Source organism: Sinohyriopsis cumingii, chromosome 15 (genome assembly GCF_028554795.1).
Source record: "Sinohyriopsis cumingii isolate HCF-2022 chromosome 15, ASM2855479v2, whole genome shotgun sequence".
Taxonomy (NCBI): domain Eukaryota; kingdom Metazoa; phylum Mollusca; class Bivalvia; order Unionida; family Unionidae; genus Sinohyriopsis; species Sinohyriopsis cumingii.
This window is the reverse complement of record NC_142975.1, coordinates 122,045,498-122,057,850: the sequence shown is the minus strand read 5'-3', so window position 1 is coordinate 122,057,850 and position 12,353 is coordinate 122,045,498. Positions and strand designations below refer to the sequence as shown.

At 39.8% G+C, this 12,353-nt stretch overlaps 1 protein-coding gene across 1 annotated transcript in view; it reads right to left on the bottom strand.

The window, feature by feature from the left end:
• Positions 1-12,353, bottom strand: part of LOC149782633 (large ribosomal subunit protein uL3m-like) — a 44,376-nt gene that overhangs the window by 17,783 nt on the left and 14,240 nt on the right. Inside the window, exon 4 of the mRNA XM_089934124.1 lies at positions 9,901-10,029. Coding sequence (XP_089790250.1) covers positions 9,901-10,029 — 129 coding nt within the window. The remainder of the gene's footprint in view (positions 1-9,900; positions 10,030-12,353) is intronic.

The following is a 12,353-nucleotide window of genomic DNA, read 5'->3' as shown; positions in this document are numbered from 1 at the left end:
TTTCTATCAAACTTTGAAAAGTTCTAAAAGCAGTTTTCTAACATAATGATAGCGAAATTTCTAAGTAAATTATGCTTCTCAAAAAATACTCACCAAATCCCATTAACATTAGGAATACCTCCCAAATCCAGCTCTAGAAAAAGATGAAAAACGTCTTTGCCATCTATATCATATACACAAAGGGCTTTAATCCATGCCAACCCCAGGTGTTGCTAGTTGTAAGAATTGTCAGAGAATTTTTCTTTTTACATAGTATCCTGCCTATACATTGGGCATCCTTCATGGGAAAAAGGCTAGATTCCATTTATGAAAGAGAACCTACTCTAACTTAAATGCAGCACAGCCAAAAGTTGCATAGCCTGTGACAATTATAATTGGTTAAGACTAGAGTTATTGGACTCCCAATACCAACAAAAAATTGTGGGCGAATCCAGCAAAAAGGGCTAGGAATGCCCATGATACAGGTTGTGCCGATGTTAACAAGGTCTGGTGGATAATTGGGCTGCAGCCACTAGACCTATTAGAATCAATTCTTGTCTCTGGGGAGCCAGGTCCCAGAGACAGAAACAACCAAATGTTAACTGAAGGTTGACAGCATGTGCCAGCCTATGGATTCTATTACATCTCATATGGCAACATCTCATATGGCATTAGAAGGAGAAACTAGCTGAGATTTCATGGGCTTTAATCTTCATGATCTATTGAGACTTCAGAGAATGCTGAGCATTTGACCCACTTCAGCCACAATGCTAGGTTTGAGGGGTAATGTCTACTTTCATGACCTTAACTGTGATGAAGAGTTATTTTTTTCTTCCTCAAAATATCTCAGGTAATGCATGAGTGCAGATAGATCTTGCAAAGTTGCGTGTCTTAATGTATCTACTGAAGAGGGGGAGCAGATGACAACTCTCTGATCACCCACTGAAGGAAGCCCATTCTTGGGCAACGAAACCTGGTCATGTCATGAGGACCACAGAACCATATGATTTGAATTGAAGATAGTTCAGGTCAGTTGAAAGCACATGTAACTTATTCATTCTGCAAGCCGATGCTAAAGCTATCAGAAAACAAGATTTGTATGATAGGTAACTTCATCAGGGCCCTGGCTAAAGGTTCAAAAAATTTATCTGAACTGATCCTTGTCAGGACCCATGAGAGATTCTATTAGAGAAACAGTGTGTGGGACTTTGGTTTATTCAAGTCAAAATTGGCTAAAAGGTTTAACCGATATCTCATCTGCTATTGTGCCAAAATGAGTTGGATACCGTGGAATGGTAAACACTGATGGTAAAAGGGGCTAACTTTTTCTTCTCATAAAGGCAATGAGATAATTCAGCAATCTGTGGGAATGAGGCACTCAGTGGGATGAAGTTATTGTCTTTGCATCTGTCTCTGAATATATGCCACTTTTTGGGTTATGATTGCACAATCGAAGGTTAGAATTCTTTCCACTGCAGGGCACTCCTGACAAAGCTATGTGTGATGGATTGTCAGTCTGGACAGGGATGGAATACCTGTGACTGCAACTGTTCCAGCAGATTTGGCTTTGTCAGATTCTTCCTGGGTAGATCTATCACCAGATCATGTAGATCGTTGACCCAGGATTTGTCCCATCTGACAGTCTGCGTTTACGACCTCTCAACTCTCTGAATTATTTTTAGTATCACAAATGAAGGTGGGTAGACGAAGGCCCACAGACCCTCACAACTGATTGAAAGTGTGCCCATTGTTCAAACTGCTGGGTCCAGGACTGAAGTTTGCTGCTGTTCCACTTTGTTGCTAAAAGTCTGATCACTTGTCATCCCCAAAGTGCACAAATCTGACGAAAGACCAATTGGTGACAGGATCATACTGTGTGAATGATTGGACCTTTTCTTGACGGAGTGTCGGCCAGGAATGTGTCAGATTTGAACAGTGATGTTGAGTTGTAAGCACCAATACAACAACTGCAAAACCAAAATGCACAGGTCAAGTGATTTTGTTCCCCCTTGTTTTGAGGAGGTAGGTCACCATCACTGAGTTGTCTGACATAACTAGGACAACTTTCCTGCAGAGGTGGTCTTTTTCCAGAAATGAATGGCATTCATTATAGCCTTTAGTTAAAGAAAGCTGATCTGGAGAGGCATATTCTTTGTTCAACACATGTTGCTGGCAGTCTTTGAAGCCTGACAATTGAGAGGAATCCCTGTCATGAGCCAACCCTGGTTATGCCAGTGACCCAGGAATGATATTATCCCACCTGTAATTCTGATCTTATGATCGAGTGGACTGAAAGAGTGGCACTACTGGGCTTGCAATGTCATTTGTAAATGACACATGAAAAGACTACCCAGTGATCTGCTGCCACATTGAATAATCTGAGCTTTTGCAAAATGATTCTTGCCATGAGACATTTCCTGTTTGAAGTTAACACCACGAGTTTGATGATATATATAACCACAAGGTAGTTGTACAAAACTGAGACTGGTCATAAATTCCACACTGAATTGTGGACAAAATGCTGGGATGGACAGAGGTCAGACTTTTCCGAGTGCTCTATGAAACAGAGATGATGCAGAAGGGATAAGAGATCGTCACTGCCCTTGATGAGAATAGAACTTATCATATGGAGGATGACGTCAAGATATGTCACAACTGCTGTGGGTGAAGCTGACTGGAACACGGTGACAATGTAGTTCAAAATCTTGGTGAAATGGGAGAGATAAAAATAGGTAAATAGTTCTGTGGTAAGCAAATCAAAGGAGTTTCTGTATAGGGATGAGGAAATATGCATCAGCACAGTCAAGTATTATGGCATACTGATAACAGAATCAGATCGAGCTGTCTCCAATTTGAACTTCAGTGGTGAAACAAGGTTTCTCCCACCCCAAGCCTAACTCCTGCTGTTGACCTACCACCCAAACTGCCTGCAGATAGCCTGCTGGTAGGTGCCAGAATCTTGCACTTTAGTTCTTGCTGGACCATTCTATTTCAAGGAAAAGAGTGGACAATCCAAGTCATGTCAGATGGGCTTCAGATTTAATATATCCAGCCACCTCCCATTTTGTCCTCTAGTTAAAACAGTCCCATCACAGAAGGCCAAACTCATGCAGCAGGAGATCTTGTTGCCAACAGTTGTTGTTGTTGTTGTTCTAGTGTTTAACGCCATGTTTTAGCACAGGATAGGCTATACATGGCGGCCAGTATAACTGGTGGAGGAAGAACCTTGGAAAACCCAGGGAAGAACCACCAACCCATGAGAAGCTACTGGCAGGCTTTCCCATGTACCCATGCTAGCCGAGCCTTTGTTGCCAACACATATGTGGGCAGTGGAGATTGTTCGCAATCCCAGGGGTTCTATTTAAGGCCCTTCTTTGTACCAAAAGGCAACAGTCAGCTAAGGCTTATTGACCTGAGTTTTCTCAAATAATAAATTTCTTGGCCCCTCAATAAGCCTGCCCCCTAAACTGAGTGGGCTGTCGCCACCTAACATTGGATTGGGGTCATAATTGGTTATGTGTCCAGTGAACAATTGCATGTCCACTGATGTCCATTGTCTCTCCTCTGAGGTATGAACTGATTGGATCTGCAGGGGTTGTGGAGGCTGAGCTGCAAGTTGTAAGGGCAGTTCTTGGGCTGCCTGTCTCCTCGCTTCCACTATCTTTCTTGCAAAGAGAAGGGGTGACCTGAAAGGTGTTATCTTTAATATTAGGGTGTGATGCAATATGAGAGTGGCTGCATTTAAACAAGTGTGTCATCAAGATTCAAAGATTTGCCATGGAATGATGAGATGATCTGTTAATGACTGCATGCATGACCATTACTCAATTTCTTGGCAAGATGGAAAATCGCTAATGATGAAAGATCTAATATAAAACTTTCTTATTAAGGGTATAAAGCTCTGTCTGAAAAGTGGCTGAGTGTGTTGTGTACAAGTTGAATGAAAATGCCACTGGTAGCTGGCATTCTGCAAACAAAGCCTAAATTGTCTGGACTGATATTTTTTGCTTGAGAGGTGGTCAGTTATCTCTTTGATTTTGACAGACTTTGGTAGAAGACAAAATCAATGACAACCCTTCTCTTCTAAATCCTTGATGTTACAGGCCTGCATTGTGGCTGGCAAAATCACATAAATCTCTTCCACATTGACCTTAACCTTGCAGGCCTGCATGGTGATAGGGTGTGGAGGGCATTCAGAGGTTGGCAACATCAGATAAATCCCCTCCACAATGGCCTTGACCTTACAGGCCTAAATTGTTATAAGCTGAAGAGGGTATTCAGATGCCAGCAAGACCTGATAAATCTGCTTCACAGTGGCCTTGACCATACAGGCCTGCATGGTGATAGGGTGTGGTGGCATTCAGTGGCTAGCAACACCTGATAAATCTCCTCTTTAGTGGCCTTGACCTCACTGGCCTGCATTGTTATAGGGTGTAGAGGGCATTAAAATCTCCCCACTGCTGGCCTTCAAACTAAACTCTGTCCCATCCACAGCTGGAATGGTATAGGATAGATCTTCAAGAGAATCTGCACACTTATTGTGTGGCATATCCTGGTCTACATTTATTTCCCCATCTGAATAGAACATGCCAAGCAGCATAGAAGAGGCAATGCCATCCTCATTACACAAAGTTCTAGTACCTACTCAATAGGTAGATTGTAAAACAAGGAACAACCATATCCATCCGATGGATTTGTAGTCCCGGTACAAATGGCTGGCTCAAATGAAACTTGGAAGGTACAGATGTAGACCATGTAAATGATCATAGAGATGGTTTTCTTTGTCTGAAATGTGCATGCCATAGAAGCAATGATAGGGACTGACATTTCATTAAGATTCCTGTACAGGTCTAGTATCGACTGAGTCACAGGAGTGGAAAATTTAACAGATCTCTCATTCAGATCCCCTTATGGCTCCAGATTTGGCACTGACAAATTAATGGTAAAGTGGATGGACCCATCAACAAGGTCCCCATCGTGTATCAGCAATGTCTGTGTCATATGAGTGAAAAGAAAGAACGATCCGTCACTAAGATCCTTGCACACTTCAATATTGTAACGTCCCATAAGCCTGGTATGGTTTTCTGACTGAACAGGTCAACAGTCAGATAGCTGAATGTATGGCTCTTTCAGCAGGACATCAGTGCTGTATTATACAGTATCATTTACTTAACTGATGGATCATAAAGATCCATAATTAACCCCATGTATCCAGACCCACAGGCATGAAGGCCATATTTGGTTAGGCAGGGCTACTTACAGGTCTGAAGGCCATGCTTGGGTAAGTGGTGGGTGGGGTACTTATAGGTCTGAAGGCCATGCTTAGGTAAGTGGTGGTGGTGGTGGGGTACTTACAGGTCTGAAGGCCACGCTTGGGTAAGTGGTGGTGGTCGGGGTGGGTACTTACAGGTCTGAAGGCCATGATTAGGTAAGTGGTGGTGGTGGTGAGGTACTTACAGGTCTGAAGGCCATGCTTGGGTAAGTGGTGGTGGTTGGGGTGGGTACTTACAGGTCTGAAGGCCATGATTAGGTAAGTGGTGGTGGTGGGATACTTACAGGTCTGAAGGCCATGCCTGGGTAAGTTGTGGTGGTGGGGTACTTACAGGTCTGAAGGCCATGATTGGGTCAGTGGATGTGGTAGGGTACTTACAGGGCTGAAGGCCATGCTTGGGTTAAGTGGTAAGGGGGTACTTACAGGTCTGAAGGCCATGATTGGGTAAGTGGTGGTGGGGGGTACTTACAGGTCTGAAGGTCATGCTTAGGTAAGTGGTGGAGGGTACTTACAGGTCTGAAGGCCATGCTTGGGTAAGTGGTGGTGGTTGGTACTTACAGGTTTGAAGGTCATGCTTGGGCTAGTGGTTGTGGGGTACTTACAGGTCTGAAGGCCATGCTTGGGTAAGTGGTGGTGGTGGGTACTTACAGGTCTGAAGGCCATGCTTGGGTAAGTGGTGGTGGTCGGGTGGGTACTTACAGGTCTGAAGGCCATGCTTGGGTAAGTGGTGGTGGTGGGGTACTTACAGGGCTGAAGGTCAAACTTGGGTAAGTGGTGGGGGGATACTTACAGGTCTGAAGGCCATGATTGGGTAAGTTGATGTGGTGGGGTACTTACAGGACTGAATGCTATGCTTGGGTAATTGGTAAAGGGGTACTTACAGGTCTGAAGGCCATGCTTGGGTAAGTGGTGGTAGTGGGTACTTACAGGTCTGAAGGCCATGCTTGGGTAAGTGGTGGTGGTGGGTACTTTCAGGTCTGAAGGCCATGCTTGGGCAAGTGGTGGTGGTGGGGTGGAAATTACAGGTCTGAAGGCCATGTTTGGGTAAGTGGTGGTGGTGGGTACTTACAGGTCTGAAGGCCATGCTTGGGTAAGTGGTGGTGGAGGTAATTGAAGGTCTGAAGGCCATGCTTGGGTAGGTGGGTGACTTAACAGGTCTGAAATTCATGCTCAGGTAGATGGGGGGACTTGTGCCTCGTAGCCCACTGAGGCCTCATCAGTTTCAATTTCTTGCATTTGGAACATTTTGGTTACCAAGAAATGGGGTTAAACTCCCCCATACTATTGTTATTTATAATTGAGGAATGATATGGGCCTACAGGTAACCTTGTCCTTGAATTTAAATACTGCCTTGTTGCCTCCTGCACCAGATGTTGCACCTGTAGCTTTAGCAATGAGCTAGTGATTGTGGGGACAGCACAACTTTGCCACCTGTCTCCTCCACTTCCACTCAGTTTACTGTAGCTGATGGCATTTTCCATCACAATTTAGGTGGGGGTGGGGGAAGTCAACAATGTCCCATACTAAGCTCTCCACTGATTCATTTCTGGATGGATGCTCAGGACATCTGTTTAATGATCGTCTTAATCTTTTACTATTTTTTGCTGTTTGCTTAGATTAGTAGACTACATATCTTCAGAACAAGTCGTTGCACATACACTGCATGTCCCTGAAGAAGTACACTAATTGCAAGTGTGTCATGAGTCATGGGTGTTTAGCTTTAAATTTCTTGCATTTAGAACATTTTGGTCACCATTCTATACATTACGAAACAACATGAAAAGTATGAAAAAATCAGCAAAAAACATGTTAATATCTCTCCAAAACTGGACCTTCCTCTGAGTGAGAGCATATTGAGAGCATAACTAATTGTTAAGTATAATTAATTTGTGCTGTTGTTTTTTTTTTCTCCATGATTATGTGGTACAAATAATAGTATTTTAGATCTGACTGTCTCCAAAATTGAATTCACTCTGTATCTAACTAGAGCCCATCATTCTGTAAATAAATAATACGTACTTCATATTTCCCTTGGAGTATGGGTTAAATATTAAGATCATTATCAATAACAGTAAACATATTTAAATGGGTCCAAGTCAATGACATTGATATTCCCCATAAAAAATACCTAGCCTATCTGATGTTTACCCCATTCCTAATTATAATTTTAGTCTATTTACAACTTATATTATTCTAGAAATGAATGTTTGTCCTACATCCCAGATCTTCTCTCGTGTCTTAGGTTTTTATATAATCTTGTTTACTTAAAAAAAATTTTCATTCCTGCAATAACATCTGAAGCAGAGATCATTTTTATTGTTGTATTCAGATTTTGATTTGGGTGGAATTATTTATTCAAATTTGATTCACTGGAAATACAAAGTGCTCATCTATAATATTGTTGGGCAGAAACACTAATTTGGAATTATAGTGAATTCAGACAAGAACATTTTTGGATTATATTATTGTGATTTATCAAAAGATAAGCATACTGTCACACTTCAGACCATCGGCACATTTGAGACTATAGATACATCAACACATTCAGTGCTGGATCTTATTTGGAATATTACTGGAATTTAATTATAACTTTGTTCATTAGGAATGGTAATAGAACTTTTTGGATTATTCTGGGATTTAATTCACCTTACTGAAAGTTCTTTTCAAATTTTCACTTTGTATTCTGGGGAACAAATTATTTGTTGAAATTTACAAAACTTCTTGGTTTTCACTCTTTTCTATTCCTTAGTTTAAGCCCATAGAGTCATAATATAATGTAAAGTACAATGCACTAAGTTTTGAAGCATACTGTCAGAAACAGTGAATTATGCAAACGTATAAAATCCTATTAAAATTGGCAAAAATGAAAAAATTATGTATAGAACCTCAACAATATACATTATGCACAAATTATCCAGATCATTCAAATTCTGGAGTTTATTTAATGGATTTTTGGGATGTCTCTGCATGATGTTGACTGATCAACAGCGAAAGCTTAAAACTAGTGACACCCAGCAGCAACAAGGGGAGGTAACTGTAAGGGTTATTGCCCTTTGTCCATATGATATGGACAGAAAAGACGTTTTTCGTCTTTTTGGAGGGCTTGATTCAGGAGGTAGCAAGCTTATATGTTTATATCTTAATGTTATTGTAACTGGGACATACTTGAAGGAGAAGTGCGAATATTTCATTTTTTAAATAGCTTCCAGATCAAAAGGCAGATTGGCATGACAGGTACAAACTTCAAAGCTCTTTAAGAAAGAATGCTTTCGAATTTTGTCAACATACTTTGAGGAAAAAAAAATTCATTTGAATCAATTTTTGAAGCCATTCAAGATTGGAAGCTGCTGAATTTGTCAAATTCTACAGAGTGATTTAAGTGATGTCACCTAAAGCTTTTAAAGTTTTAGTAACAGTGACCATATCTGATGGTGGATCAGTATCATTTCTACGCAAGAATTAAAAGTTCTTCATGCTATACAGCATAGACCTTGATCTGATATGACGTAAGGTGCTGGCAGACTGGGGTCTATGGTGTTCATTCATTTTATATAGTTAGATGAACAGCACAGACACTGATCTGATATGAAGTAATGTGCCAGCAGACTGGGGTCTATGGTGTTTGTTCATTTTATCTAGTTAGATTGATAACACAGACAGTGATCTGATATGATGTAATGTGTCGGCAGACTGAGGTCTCTGGTGTCCATTCATTTTATATAGTTAGATGAACAGTGTAGCCTTTGATCAGATATTACAAAATGTGCCCATAGACTAGTGTCTATGTTTTTTGTTCTTTAAATTAAATTAAATGAACAGCCCATACATTGATCTGTTATCACAAAATGTGCATTATTCTTTTAATTAAATATAATGAACAGCATCCCAACACAGATATTGATCTACTAGTGCATTATGCAACATAAGATCAGACCTGGAAATCATTAACTCGAGGCTTAGTTTGAGACTGTGGTTTGTTTTGACCAATTTACATAACTTGTGATTTCTGAAAGCTTAGTCACATGCTCAGAGCTTATGATTTGCAAGACTGGGTCTAAGTTGTTTACAGGTGGGCATTCAATACAAGACTGGGTCTAAGTTGTTTATAGGTGAGTGCTCATTACAAGACTAGGTCTAAGTTGTTTTTAGGTGAGTGCTCATTACAAGACTGGGTCTAAGTTGTTTACAGGTAAGTGCTCATTACAAGACTGGGTCTAAGTTGTTTATAGGTGAGTGCTCATTACAAGGCTGGGTGTAAGTTGTTTACAGGTGAGTGCTTATTACAAGACTGGGTCTAAGTTGTTTACAGGTGAGTGCTCATTACAAGACTGGGTCTAAGTTGTTTATAGGTGAGTGCTCATTACAAGACTGGGTGTCAGTTGTTTATAGGTGAGTGCTCATTACAAGGCTGGGTGTAAGTTGTTTACAGGTGAGTGCTTATTACAAGACTGGGTCTAAGTTGTTTACAGATGAGTGCTCATTACAAGACTGGGTCCAAGTTGTTTACAGGCAGGTGCTTGTTTGTACACATATAACTATGTTATCCAGAAATCATTTACATGACAAAAATGGTAAGGCATTCCTGGTAAGAAAAGATACTTTGCACATCATCTCCTTCATTTATTTGCATAGGGAAGAAAACTGCTTACCAAATGAGGCTCACAGCTTAGAGCTCCAACCACAACACTGCCATATTTAGAACCCCAGAATGGTTTCCACCCCATGCTTTTAGAGAACTCATCTGGTGGAGTGTAATTTATAACATGATTGTCAAGAACCTGCAATTGAAAGTAAATGTTTCAATGTTTCCCAAATCAGAATGCTTTTTAATTTGAATCGGTTAGGTTATGAAAACAAGCTGATGTCTCTCTTTCTTTTTTCTCTCCCCCTCTCACTTAAATTCATCTGTCCACTTGCATCTGTGTTCATTTTCACAAAATATACAGTCAATAAAAATTAAAGAAACCTCCAAATCTTCTGACAAATTTCCACATATAAAAGTTCTTAATCCTGATAAAATAATGCCTTTATTTTCGCTTAAAGTGGTAATGGATGGGTACCTAGTCTTGCCTCCACAAGGTTTTGCACTACCCAGCAAAACCTGACCTGGCTGGGTAGTTCCATGCTGGGTACCTGGAAATGACAAAAATTTCCCTACCCAATATGGAGATGGACTGATACATACCCCTGGCAAGGTTTGGCACTACCCAGTAAAAACTGACCCAGCTGGGTAGTTCATTGCTGGGTACCTGGCAAAACTTCCCTACCTGTCTATTGCTAGCTTAAAGTTAACTTTTAGACAGTTGCAACTTTTAATTTAGAATGGCAGAAAACTTTACAGGATTCTCAATAACCTGGAAGACTGGATATCTCACATAGTCTTCTCAATGAACTGGAAGATGGAAGACTGGAATATCTCACATAAAGTCATCTCAATAACCATGAAGACTGGGTATTTCAAATAGTCTTCTAAATAACCTGGAAGACTGGGTATATCACAACATTTTCTCAATAACCTGGAAGACAAGGTATCTCACATAAAGTCTCCTCAATGACCTGGAAGACGGGTATCTCACATAAGGTTTTCTCAATAACCTTGATGACAGGGCATCTCACAAATGGATTTTCAATATGCTTTACTGCTTACATTGCAATTTGCTGTGAAAATGGTCTTCCTTAGCCATATTTGTAGAATACATAAAAAGGGCATGTTTAAACTGGCATGTGCCAATGTGGCAGATTTTACAGTCTATTTCAGTTCTATTAAACAACAAAATTTGGAAGCCAGACAGAGACAAACAAATGAAAAGTACAACTTTAACAATTGATGTATTTAGTATGTGAAATAAAATCCGCCATAAAGGACTCTTCCATATACAAGAAATTTTTTCACATGTGACGGCATTTCTTACGTTAACTCCTACATTTCAAGACTGGATGAAAGGACACATGTCAATAAAGTATGAATCTATTGGCATATAGACTACAGCCATGAAGTTTTAGTCTCTTGTATTGCCATGAAATACTGACTGGCATGGAGACTACAGTCATGAAGTTTTGAGTCTCTTGTATTGCCATGAAATACTGACTGGCATGGAGACTACAGTCATGAAGTTTTGAGTCTCTTGTATTGCCATGAAAGACCTACTGCCATGTAGACTACCACCATGAAGTTTTAGTCTCTTGTATTACCATGAAATACTGACTGGCATGTAGACTACAGCCATGAAGTTTCAAGTCTCTTGTATTGCCATGAAATACTGACTGGCATGTAGACTACAGCCATGAAGTTTCAAGTCTCTTGTATTACCATGAAATACTGACTGGCATGTAGACTACAGCCATGAAGTTTCAAGTCTCTTGTATTACCATGAAATACCTACTAGCACATAGACTACATCCATGAAGTTTTGAGTCTCTTGTATTACCATGAAATACCTATTAGCATATAGACTACAGCCATAAAGTTTTGAGTCTCTTGTATTGCCATGAAATACCTACTGGCACGTAGACTACAGTCATGAAGTTCTGAGTCTCTTGTATTGCCATGAAATACCTACTGGCACATAGACACACAGACTACAGCCATAAAATTTTGAGTCTCTTGTATTGCCATGAAATTCCTATAGCCAAGAAACTAAATATTATGGTCATCACCTGATAATGCAAATACTGACAAACCACTTTGTTCATGACTGAAATAAAATATATGTATATGTGATGGATTAAGAAATAAAACTATTTATAGTTTAATTTCTCACAATGTCTTGCATAACCCACCCAATTTTTGTAACTAAACTGTTCAACTGTAATAATTAGATTACCTAATCAACTGTAATAATTAGATTTCTGAATCAACTGTAATAATAAGATTACTGAATCAAATGTAATAATTAGATTACTGAATCAACTGTAATAATTAGATTACTGATTCAACTGTAATAATTAGATTACCTAATTAACTGTAATAATTAGATTTCTGAATCAACTGTAATAATTAGATTACTGAATCAAATGTAATAATTAGATTACTGAATCAACTGTAATAATTAGATTACTGATTCAACTGTAATAATTAGATTACCTAATCAACTGTAATAAT